The sequence below is a fragment of the Alligator sinensis genome, unplaced genomic scaffold (genome assembly GCF_000455745.1).
Source record: "Alligator sinensis unplaced genomic scaffold, ASM45574v1 scaffold124_1, whole genome shotgun sequence".
In the NCBI taxonomy this organism is placed as follows: Eukaryota; Metazoa; Chordata; order Crocodylia; family Alligatoridae; genus Alligator; species Alligator sinensis.
This window is the reverse complement of record NW_005842020.1, coordinates 1618563-1631604: the sequence shown is the minus strand read 5'-3', so window position 1 is coordinate 1631604 and position 13042 is coordinate 1618563. Positions and strand designations below refer to the sequence as shown.

The following is a 13042-nucleotide window of genomic DNA, read 5'->3' as shown; positions in this document are numbered from 1 at the left end:
AGCAGGAATTCTTATACTGGTCACTTGTGGTTCACAATACATAGAATGGCAACCTTCAGTCTGGACATTACTTAGCATTTCTATAATGGCAATAACTTTTGCATGTACCCCTCCCCCCCAGCCACTCTTCTTGCAGACTGCTGTCTTGCACCCTAATATAATCATATGCAAGCTCTGCACAGCTCTCTTGCTCTGCAATACAATCTCTTTTAGCTTTAATTTCATTAAATAGAAATGAATGTTAGAAATAACAGGGACATGAGGAGTAGATTTTGGAAATCTATGGATAGACTAATGGTTCTCAGTTGGCACTGCCATACTCACAGTCCCATCTGTGCTACTGAAGTCCTCACTTGACATATATACATTGGATCCCAAACCCCAGAGAATAAGACCCTGGACTCTGGAGGTATTTGAACTTGGATCTGATTTATACAACTTAATTTAGCCTCTAGATAGAACTCAAATCTGTAAGGGCCGCCAAATTTAGATTTAAATTTAAAATTGAAATTGCAGTTTGATTTTTTTGTTGTATAGTGTCACTGTTCCCTGAAAATAAGAAATTAAAAGGAACGAATATATCATGGTGTCTATCACTGAGTTTAAAATAATACAATCCTTAATACAGGGGCAGGCAAAATACAGCCCACAGACCAGATCCGGCCCACCAGGTCATTCTGTCTGGCCCATGGAGCCCCTAAAAATTTTAGTAAATTACTATTTATTCGCCCTGGCTCCCTGTCAAAGCTGGCTGGAGTCAGGAGCAGTAGGACCCAGAGGGAGCCCTCAGCAGGCTTGCAGCCTTGAGCAGCCCAGCTCCGCCCACCCCAGCCAGTTCCCAGCTTTCCTGCCTCCACCCTGCTCTAGTACCATGTGGCTGTGGCTCCTGGCTGCATCCCCGGATCGTAGAGCATGGGACCATGCTGGTAGGGGTGTGTATGTGTGTGCACGTACATGTCGGCAGGCACAGAGGCAGAGTATGTGTGTCTGCAGGTACAGGGGCAGAGTGTGTGCGTGTGTGCATGTTCATAGGGTGAGTCCCACATGCACACCCCTCCATACACATATACCTACACCCTCCCCTCGCACTGCCATACACAAACCCCAGCTACCCTACCCCCATACCCACCCACACACCCACAGCCCCCGCAAACCTATACCCACCCCCCATAGTATACAAAAATAAGACTTAATTTTAAGCTATTGTGCAGTCACTTCTGTGTACACTACACAAACACATGTAAATCAGGACAAATTTTTTTTTTAAATCAAATTAATGAATGTTGTAGATGATCACTTTTTAGAATATATTTTGGTATTTTTCTGGTTCTGAGATGGCAAAACCCCTTGCTGAAAGGAACACTTCCTGGGGCCAGGAGAGGGACGTCTGGTGGCAAAGGTCGGGGATTAGGGAGTAAGACTTCTGGTCACAAGATGGCGACCAGGGAGCAGGGCACCTGTCAGGGGGCGGGGCTACCCATGCAGCCCTTGACAGCTTGCCAAAACTTGGTAAGCAGCCCTCCGCCTGAACTAATTGCCTGCCCCTGCCTTAATAGATTTTTTTTCTTCTCTGTTTAATATTTTCAGTTTAAAGTATTTGCTTTCTTCCTCACACACGGAAAGGTTGTCATGATGGGAGGGGGGGGGTCTTTGAGCTAATATGTGTGTAAATGAAGTTATCTTATGCTCCAATGAGGAAACTGAATACATGTAGATGCTAACTGGATTTCAGAAGGTATCTTTGAAAGGTTAAGAATGCATCTAATCTTCACAGCCATTCATGCTCACGATTGTAGCTTAGAAATCAATTTTGTTTGGTAGAAGATATTACTAGAAATATGTCTGTTTATACTGGATGACCATCACACGAGGGAATAATAACCTACTGGAACAACTAAACAACTTCATTAAGGGTTCACGTCAACCTTTGAGACCTGGTTTAGGGGTTCTGATGCTGGACTATAGCTTATTATGTTTTATATTCAGAGTGACTTCAGATACCCTTAACAGCCTTTAATTGTGAAGCTTGAAATATTTTAGCACTAAGCCTGTTCCCAAGCTGTCTAATATCCTTTAACTTGCACATGCTTTACATAACCCAATATATAATCCATTCAGAACAACCAAAAACAAACTCACCATAGGAAAAAAAAGTTATGTTTATGCAGTGGAGACTGATTTCTGCAATGGTTGAGTTAAAAGAATGTTATCTTGAGTATGCAGGCCATTACCATTAATTCTGGGATCAACAGAAGAGATGGTATAAAATGAAAGATTGCTTTGCTAACAAGTATTGCAGTTTTGTCTTCTGGAACTGTGAAACCTGGAAGTAAGCTTTGTTTTGAAACATATTTCCCTTCCAAAACATACAACAGTTTTAAAATTATCCAGTTACACTATAATTTGTTGTTCAAAACAGGATCCTTTTCCAAAACTTCACAGCATTTTTGAACATTTGTCAAAAATGTGTTCTTTGTATTTCATGCAAAGAGTATGTGGTTCCAAAACCCATTACAAATCATATGTTTAAAGATTTTGTTTGATAGATTCATATATGATTTCTTCAAACATACTTAAGAGAAAATAAAAAGATACAGAAACTACTTACAGAAACACAACTTAGTCACATTATAAACAACCTCATGAAGTTAATTCAGAAAAGAGGAAACCTCATGAAGGTATAAACCACAACTTTATATCTTATATTATTTTAAAGACACCCCCCCATGATAAAAAATATACAGAAAATTCTGTTTGATTGAAGATGCTAAGGGTAGATATTAAAAATTGGGTTACGTTAATGTTTAGGTCCATTCATATACACACTTAGGGATATAAAAACATTCTATAAGAAGTAGTTCCATTCCACTCCTGATCATGAAATTCACTCATACATTTTTGTAGACTTGGGTCATTGTCATGCATCATGGGGTTTTTTAATTCTGATATGTTATGTTCTACTGTCTATGGGGTGGGATTTTCAGAGGGGCATAAAGAAATTAGATTTTCAACTCAAGTTTTAATTGTAGTTGGTTGTATGTTAAGTATTAGTAGCAACTTCTGTATATGCAAGTTACTGTTGGGTCAATTAATCTGATTAATTCTATGTACATGTTTTATTTACCAAAGGAGGCAGTATATGGGAGATGGGATTTTATTTGGTCTCCATTCTGACAGGGAAATATTAGCAGAGAAAAGAAACCAAATATTTCTTGTTTCATATAAATATATATTCTCCAGGTAAAGGAGGATATTTAACTAACAGATGCCCATAAACTGAGGGGAGAACTAACATTGCTACCAGCTCGTCAATCATTAATTGACTTTTCTTTTTCATAATGTATAACATTGTTGTGAAATTAGATGTATAATTTTTGATGCAGTGAAATTTGGACTCCCATTTTATATTAAGGTTCCATGTATAAAGGATTAGATGTTTTCAGAAATGGCTAATCAAGTACTAGAATGTTGCAGCTTAATAGGTTGCTTTAAGCATCAGTAATATTTTCTCCTTGCTGGTGCCTGTAATCATCTATAACATACATCCTACTACTGTCTGCTATATAATGCATAATCTATAAGCCTTTATTAAACCTTTATAAATAAAACCTTAATATAAAATATAATTATGTCCAGTCTATAGCATTCTCCTAAATTAGTATAAGTCTTTTTGATCTGAATGTTTCTTAAAACATTTGTTTACAGTATAAGAAAGTGCCTATTAGATGTTCAGACTTATCATGTCACACATCAAGGATGACTTGCCATCATTTCGATATCAGTGTAGTTCTAAGATATTTTATTCTGATAATACACTTAACACCCCATATGACAGTTTGAAAGGCTATGATTTATAGGCTCATTACCATAGATTTATTTAAAAAAATAATAAAACATACTAGAAAAGATGATTATTCAAATATACATACATAGACATTTCAGCATACATCAGTTTTCCCAGACAGTATACTGCCATTCTCTCAGGTTCCATAGCAGTGCTTCTATTTTGCTTGATGGTTTTCTGAGGCCACCAAAGGCTATAGCCCATATTGTCATTACAGGTTATCTATAGAAATTACTTTGTAAGGAATGCTTTGAGATGGAAGGTGTTTTGATTTGTTCCTCTTGATTTATAGTCACTGGATTACATTGTTTTAAAAGACATACAGAAAAAAAACAAAACCAAACCAACAAACCTCCCTGGGACTGAAACACTTTGTATGTGTTGTTGTTTGCAGTGCATGCCAAGACATTCATGGGCACCAGAGCCAAGCTGGCGAGCTAATTAAATATATAAATGTATGTGTTTAAACAGCCTTGTAAGGAGCATTGGAAATCTGCAAGATGAGCGAATATCTTATAACTTCTTCCGCAGGTGCAAGGATAGCTACAAGCCATGGACTTTCTGTCCTGCTTCTTGTTTGTGGCTTTGTGAAGGGTGCTTTGCTTTAACCTAAAAGTGCTGACTTTTTCCAATATCGCTTTCTCTTCTTAAAGCAAAGAGCAAATCGCCTGTAAAATCCACGGAGCGGACAGCAAAGTTGACCCTAACCTCCAACCACCACTCTGCACCCAATGTACTCTAAATCTCTACACAAGGAGCACCTTCTTCAGGAAGTACAAATAAAACAAAACAAAATAAAATAAAAAAATATATAAAAAAGAAGAGGATACCACACATTTTCTTGAATATATATTATTTTCTTTGACGTATCACTGATCTTTTATTTGAAGAGAACTGGTGTGATGTAATAGAACATTTTGTAATGGCAAGATCTTGTTTCCATTTCTTTTGGCAAGTAGAAGCATTATATCCTTGACTGCTCAGGGGTTGGCCTGTGAGTCATCAGTATTACAAGATTAATTGTGTATGGCATTTGGTTTCCAACTTTGAAAGAACTGTTCCAACCTGGAAGCAAACAGAGGCCAAAAGAACCAAAACAAATCTCCAGAAAACAAATTGACTCAGTGTCAGCTACAACAAAACACTCCCACAAACTTTGAGAAAAAGCCATTTTTTTTTTGTTTGTGGGGAGGGAGGGCAAACCAAAAAATTCAACTTTAAAGCAGCTACCAGGACTAAAGGATGTGGTTTCTGGACAAGCAAGCAAGAAGTTGTATTAAGGTTTTTGTTCTTTTGTTTGTTGTTTGTTGCATTTTTTTCCTTTCTCTCTTTTTCCCCCCTCCCTCTTCGTTTTTTCTTGGTTTGTTTCTTGTTCAATGGTGGCAGTTGCTGACTTAGGCCAACTCCTGATGACTGCGTGGAGGTTAATATAAATACATCTTTTTGTGTGTTCTATATTTCAGTGTGTTTTCTCTAATTTTGCAACTCCTGTATATGCAAAACTAACTAAATTCTGTAAATTGCTAACAGTATGTGTGATATGACTTCAGAGTAGACATACTATGGTCTTCATGCAAGCCAGTTTTTAATATTATCTATATGTCGTGCCACCAACAGCCATCTTTGTTTCCTTTTTTGATGAAGCATTATTTTTTAATTTGTAATTCAGTACTGTGTGGATTTTGTAATACATACATTCACTTCCACTGGTTTGACCCCTTACAGATGGCAGTGCAGCCCTCTGTTTACTCTGTAAAATGCACATTAAAATTTGTTATGGTCTCTGAACACTGAACTATTTTAGTTTTGTGTACAGTGTGCTGCAGTTTGATTGCTCAAAGCCCGTTTAATTTAAGATGCTTATTGAAGATGAAGTGATTTTAACAGTGGAGAATGTAAATGTGACTTTGCAGGGAAATACTGAATATGAGCAAAGTTAAAGGATGGGGGTGGGACAAGCCGACAAACAAACAAAAAAGCCACAAAGTGAACCAAACTGACATGTTCTTGAAAAATTTATTTCAAGAATGGCTTTTACGAAGAATTTTACTGTACTGGTTTGCTAGAGTCACAAAAGTACTATGACTATGAGGTTGCTTTGTTTACCGTTTCTATAGGTTTGTCATTGTTCATTTATACTCTTATTCAGATTAACTTATGCTATGCTTATGAACTGAAAATGAAATGTTGGTGTTGGCTGGAAGTGATATGCATAACATGAATTACACTCAGTAATGAAAAAAGGAAAATGTATTAACATTTGTTGCTAGAAACAGACAGTTTTTATTGTTTCCTCACTCTCTTTACTCTTGAATAATCCAAATCCTTCCTGCTGGTTCATCTATGGTCTAAACAATAATTTATACAGTACTTTACATGATTCCTTGATCTATTGATAAAAGACCCTGCATCACAATATGATCAGGAGAAAGAATGGTATCTCATTTTAACCTAATATCTCTTTCTCCTCATAGTCAAAAAGAAGTAGCTACATTTAGTGTCCCTCAGATCTAAGGCAGGGGTTGGAAACTTATGGCCCATGGGTTGGATCTGGCCTGTGGAGCCACTGAATCTGGCTCATGGAGTTAGAGAGCTTTGACTATGTTTGGTGGTGGGTGGCTATGCCTGCCCTGTTGCTGGGTGATGGAAAGAAGTGGTGATAATGGCAGCAGCTGGGTCCTAGTGCTGGCCTTTCTTGGATTTGAGCTAGGCCATTCCATGCCATTGTCTGAAAATGTTGCTGGCCATTGGTCCAAGGCCTGAAGGTCTAATACTGCACTTTTCAAAAGTCTCTTAATGGTCCATTCCTCTTCCCTTTAAAAATGAATGGCATAGGGTCAGTCTGTGGACTGGATCCAGCACAGGGTCAGAGTTTAGGATCAGTCCGTGGGTGCAAACCTGTGTGCCAGCCAGGACTGACATGCTGGATCTGGCCTCATAATGATCCCATGCACTGGTATGATCATTCAACCCCATAGAGGCCCCCACTGGTATAAAAATTTGGCAGCAGGAGAATGGTGGCAACATTAATTGCCACCACAAATAATGCTGCCACTACCCCATCATGATGGTGGGATCTTGTACTGATCCCTCACTGCTACATTTCTGCCTCCTGGCTAGTCCCACAAGCTGAATGACAGCTTCATAAGTCTTGTATCTGGATTGCATAAAAGTGCACATTGTGTTCACTTTGAACAGGAGATTACATTAACTTCACTGAGAGTACTCACAATATTAAATCAAACACAATTTGGAACATAATTTACATTTGTTAAAAATATATTTTATAATTCCCATATTTACTTGAATATAAGGCAACCCTGAATATAAGGGGACCCCAAATAATTAGATTATGTTTTTGGAAAATTTATAAATTCATTATAATTTTCACAGTGTAGAATCTAAGTATTAAAAGGTTGTCTTAAATCCCCCTACCCACCATGTGCTTCATGCCTAGGATAGACCCCAGTCCACGCCAGAGCTGAACTGTAGTGGGTGGGGGTAGGAAAAAGAAGCTGAAGAAGGGAAGTGGAAGTGGGAGCAGGAGGGTGCTATGGGTCTGACTCTGGCCCTGAGCCCAGGTCAGGGCCAGAGTCAGAGCCACAGCAGCCACCCATTCCCCCTTTCTGTTTCGTAGGCAAATATAAGACAAAGGACTTTTTTCTCCATCATGATTGGGAGGTAAAACCTCATTTTATATTAGAGTAAATACAGTAGTTTCACTTCTGCAATATCATTACTTCACATTTCCTTATCGTTTCTTACTGTTAAATTATTATAATCTAATCCAGAGCAGAATGATACAGTCAGGCCAGAGGAGGAGAAAAAAGAGAAAGATTAATTTGTTTAAATGTCCCAGTACAGAATTTTGTGTTAAAGAAATTTTGTTAATATTGTATAGCCCTGTTGATACAGAAAATAAAAAGATCCTTGGTTTAATCTGAAACAAGGCTAAATAAAATTAAAGAAAGACATGCAAGAGTCTGAGCTTCCAGACTCTTTTTGTGCAAGCATCTGCAAGTTCTGCATGTAAGTGATGCATCTCAGGACAATGGGTTACACTTTCAAAATTCAGGGGGCTGACAAGCATAGGTGAACCATACATGTCCCCTAGGAAAGCAAGCATGTAAGGCCTGAGCCTAGAAGGTAACCCTGCAAGGAACTGAGAAGCTTCAGTTCCTATTGACACCAAGGGAAGCTGAAAGCTCTGATCACCTTCCAAATGTTTCTTAACATCTAGCATACTGCACGTAAGTATCCATTTATTGTCTGTCTTAATGGAGATCATACATCAGCATATATTCGCACTGGCCAATTTTAATAACAAATATGGGATATACATATGCATTTATATAGACTCTTCCTATTGCCTGAAGAAAGGTGTTTGCTCCCAAAAGCTTGCAAAGAACAGTTTTTCAAACTACATAGTTGGTCTAATAAAAGATATCACATGTACCCAAAGAACCTTGTCTGCATTTTTGCATATGCATTTTGCAGGTGCAACTTAGCATCTAAATTCTGAAAATTAGGCCCTGAATATAATGTTGCATCTTCTGCTACTGTTTTTTTTCCCACCGACACGCTGTCTAGTCATAGTTTCCATGTAACGTGGTGTTAGAATAAAAATCCTACTGAAATTAAAAATAGAACTATGAGACACCTATTTCAACATAACATAGTAGAGGGAAAAAACCCAATAGGCCATGTCCAGATGAGCGCAGCCATGCAGTATGTAGCAGCACAGACACAACTGCAGCGCCACACACTGCACATTCAACTATTCACTGTGCTACAAGGTAGCAGCACAGGTGGAATGGGGTGGAGAGGGGAGTTTGACCCCCGGGTATCCTGGGGTAAAAAAAGAGCGGGAAAAAAAAAAAAGCAGGGAGGTGCATGTGGGGGGGAAGTGCACCACCCAACACTGGAGCCTGGCTGGCCAGAGTCACACTCTGGCTGTCAGCCAAGCTCTGAGTGGCAGGATCGCTGCTGCTGCAGCCCCAGGAGGCCCCCAGGTCCCAGGTGAGGCTTCTGGGGCCAGTCCAATGCTGGCCTCAGCCACCACTCCCCCACCTGGAGGAACCTGCTGCATGCCAGAGGGCGCATGGCACAGGCGTTCCCCAGTGACACGTATCAGTGGCACAAGGTGTGTTGCTGCTTCTTGTCCTCAGAGAAACAAATGTCCATACTCATGTGGATGTGGCCACAGAGGCTTTGTCATGAAAAAGCTTGGCACTCTAATCTCCTAGAATTCTTCAACCATATCATCAAAAAGTGAATAAAGGAAAGCTGGGTGGCAATTTATTGGGCTTTTGTAAAGCATTTAACAAAATATCTTACACGAAACTAGTAAAGAGGATATTTTAGTTTTTTTTTAATGAGGTTATAAACCCTCATTCTTCAGGTTACAAGTAAACTACTAGTTCCTAAAAAGTGTCCTGATCAGTAGACTACCATAATGGTCCACTCAGAGCATTCTTGCACCTTCATTCCTATGAATCGAGATACACTAAGAAGCAATGGTCTGTACAAGGACCAACTGCCATTCAAAGTTTTATATAGCAATTCTGCAGAACTCTTCAGCATATGTTTAAGTGTGTGCCTACCCCAAACTCCTGTTTCTAGGACATAACTCCATAATAAAGCTAAGCATATACTTACATGCTTGGCTGAATCAGGATCCTAGAAAAAGGCAACCTGCACCTTGAGATAGTAATTATTTTCATAAGCCAATTTCTTTAGCATTTGTACAAAAAAAAGCTAATGTTAAGGAGGCCATTCAAATAATGTGTGATTTGCACCGGGTGCCTCCATGAATATGACTTGCATGTAACCATGATGCTAGCAATAGACATTAAAAAATGTCAGTATCTACCTTTCTCAACTATATAGAAGGTTCTTGTTCTCTTTAATACAAGAGTGAACTTTTAACAAGTCTGAAACACTTTCAGCTTTATGGTTAGGTGTCATCCAAACATAAAGCATGCATTTCATTATGTTATTTATCACCAGTCTGGAGAATAAAAGCACATGAATATCATGTAGTGTAGAATAAAATTAGCCCTCCTTCTTTTATGGTACTGTACATATAAACTGTAGCATTTTTGACCTACTAACAAGAACTAAGGAAAACTTTTACATGCCTTTCCTTGTATAGTGCTCCACAAGCATCCCAAAGAGTTCATAGTCAGAAAACCTCACACAGAACTTGAAATAATGTTATCATCTAGTTGGTTTTACATCTGTTATGGATGATTATTATTGTTTGTCACTATCTAATATTTAAACTACAGCAATACACAAAAGCCCCAGTCAGAATGAAGGCCCCATTATATTTGGCTGTGTAGAATCACAATACTTTGGACATGAAATAAAATAGTACTCTTACTATAGTTACTCCTTATGGCCATGTGGGTCACTCACTTTTCTCTTGGTGCAACTCAGTTATAGAAGTTAGTGATGACCACTTAGAAATTCATCTCTTTCAGCCATAAGATGAGGGTCCAGAGGAAGGCCACTCGTATGGTTAGGGGCTTACAGGACAAGCCCTATGAGAAACTGAGGGACCTGGACCTCTTCAGCCTCCACAAGAGATGGCTGAGAGGTGATTTTATGGCCACTACAAATTCATTAGGGGGATGCAGCAAGGGATCGGAGATGTTCTGTTTACCAGGGCGCCTCTTGGGGTAACAAGAAACAATGGTCACAAACTGACAGATAGCAGATTTAGGTTTAGATATCAGGCAAAACTTCTTCATGGTAAGAGTGACCAAAATTTGGAATGGGCTTCCAAAGGAGGTCGTGCTCTCCCCTACCTTGGGGGTCTTTAAGAGAAGGCTGGATAGGCATCTGGCTGGGGTCATCTGAACCCAGCACTCTACTCTTTCCTGCCTAGGCAGGGGGTCAGACTCGATGATCTGTTGAGGTCCCTTCTGATCCTAGCATCTATGAATCTATTTCTAGAGCTTTGCCGTGTGTAGCTTTAAATATTGGCACGGTAATCTAAACAATTTTATTAAGCTATTAGTTGGCCTATTCACAATTGAATACCCATGTTCTAATCATGCACAACTCTGTGTGTGTACTACAATCTATTTGAAAGCCACTTCACAGAACTACAGTTTTGGAGGCTGGACAGTGAATTGCAGAAGGAATAGCTCAGAAAGAAAGAACATTGCAAAATTAAAAAATAATCCTGTTGATATTTGCTTAAAGTTCTTCATTATTTCAATATGTATGTCTTCTGATGTTAGAGAATTTAGTAAACTTAGGAACATTATTTTGGGTTTGATTACTAGATGAATATTTTTCTGCGTTTGCTTAGTTATAGCCTTAAGTTCCCCAGACACCCTCAAATATTTTGTCTGCTTTGGGATCCTTAATTGTCTATTATTTTACACAGTCTAGTTGTCTCAGATAATGTAAAATATACTTGAACTAATTGAGAAGTTAGCTGTGATGTTTATGATAAAGTCTCCTTAATGTTCCTTGCATATTCCTTATTTTTGTAACACACTGACAAAAAATATTTAAGACAAATTTACTTCTTTTAACAAACTGGTATATATCATGACTAGGATTTCAGAAGACTATCTTTTGGTAAATACATATTGATATTTTCTCAAAAAAACCTATTGTAGGATTAAAGATATTTCTGTTTAATCTTTCATTACATGAGATCAATATGCTTCTTTATCATTTCTCAAAAAATCAATACTTCATTGATTTAATAACACCAGTCAGTTACAAACAGAGGTTCTAATTTGGTGAGCGACTTATTAAGTATGTGTGTAACACTCATCATCTGAACAGTCATGGTGATTTCAGCAAGACTACTTTTATCCTTAAAGCTATACCAAAGTACCTGGCTGAATCAAACGGAAAAACTGAAAAACCCGAGATAAAGGAACCAATGTCATTATTTTCATTTATTTAATATCCATTGCTTCTTTACAGAGAAACAATGCAGTAGCAACTTAGCTAAAGAAACCCAAACCTTTGTTATATGCTGCATAATGGAATGCCTGTGCCTGACATTACTATTGGTAAATGTCAAGTGTTGTTTACAGAGCTAAAATCATTAAGTACCAAGAATGAGATCAGCATACTTTGCAATATAAATTTTTAAAGGTTAATCTGCCATGATTAGCTTAGCAAAATAATGCAACACACACAGTAAATTGCTGAATATGAGTTGCCCTAAATGGTTTCTGTCTTATGTTTCAAATTATTTAATCACTGATTTATCTGATTCTCTCTGTATGAAATTTTCACCCACCCACCCACTGATTTTATTCACTGCATCTGCAGGAGAGGTTATCTATACCATGCCTTAATTTCACCAACATGTAAAAGCTCTAAAGAGGGTTAGATTCCCATCTATTAATGACTTACTGACAAATAGTAAAAATACTGGGAAATAAAGAGCTAAACAAGTGCTTACTTTTGTTTAAAAGTAAAGGACCTTGTCACGTGCAATTGCATATTTTTAATTTAGTTTCTCCCTTCTGTGGTATTTTCTGTTGATACTGTACTTTAAAGCAAGACAAAAGTCTTTTTCTCTCCATGGAATATTGCAAAGCATAACATACATTTCTTCAGTTATGAAAGAAGCTGAAATTAATTAGGCTGCTTCTGGTTAACAGTAAATTTAATATATGTAGAACCATCAATGTCAAAGTGTTTTGTTTGTTTTATTTTGTTTTCTGTCGTCAACATGATCAATCATGTTGCTAGCAAAGCTAGCACTGCAGTGAGAACCCTGTTAGTTAATTGCAGCTGTAGAGTTAAGGGGAAGGGCCCAACATAGTGTTTTTAAATTTTTATAACAAGATAGGGACAAAAAAGTTTCAAGAACTGATTTTTTTTTAACAAGAAGGGCACGTCCACACATGCAAGCACGTGCACTTGCCACAGCTCAAATAGAAGTGTTGCAAATTTGAGCTGGGACTTTTTGCCTCAGTGCACATGCTTGGACATGCACTTTGTTATGGAGCAAATTGTGCCACTTGGGGTAAAATAACCCTGCCTGTCTCCTCCCGGATCTGGAGCCAGGGGGAGCAAGAGCCCAGGGCCAGCACCTGTGCTGTCCCCAGCAGTATAAAAAGCTGCCCTATTCTGGCCCCAGTGGTACAAAAAGCTGCCCTGGCAAGTAGCTCAGGGCTACTCACTCTCAGGAGCTTCTGGGGCCCAGCCAATTGG

At 38.5% G+C, this 13042-nt stretch overlaps 1 protein-coding gene across 9 annotated transcripts in view; it reads left to right on the top strand.

The window, feature by feature from the left end:
- Positions 1–4671, top strand: part of VSTM2A (V-set and transmembrane domain containing 2A) — a 71138-nt gene extending 66467 nt beyond the window's left edge. For 8 of the 9 annotated variants that reach the window (XM_006022167.1, XM_006022165.1, XM_006022166.1 and 5 more), the window contains one exon: positions 4498–4671. In XM_006022167.1, the coding sequence (XP_006022229.1) occupies positions 4498–4586 (89 nt within the window). In that variant the 3' untranslated portion in view covers positions 4587–4671. Of the gene's footprint in view, positions 1–4375 lie in introns of all 9 variants that reach the window. The other variant, XM_006022163.1, reaches the window with a different exon arrangement.
- Positions 4672–13042: the final 8371 nt, after the last annotated feature.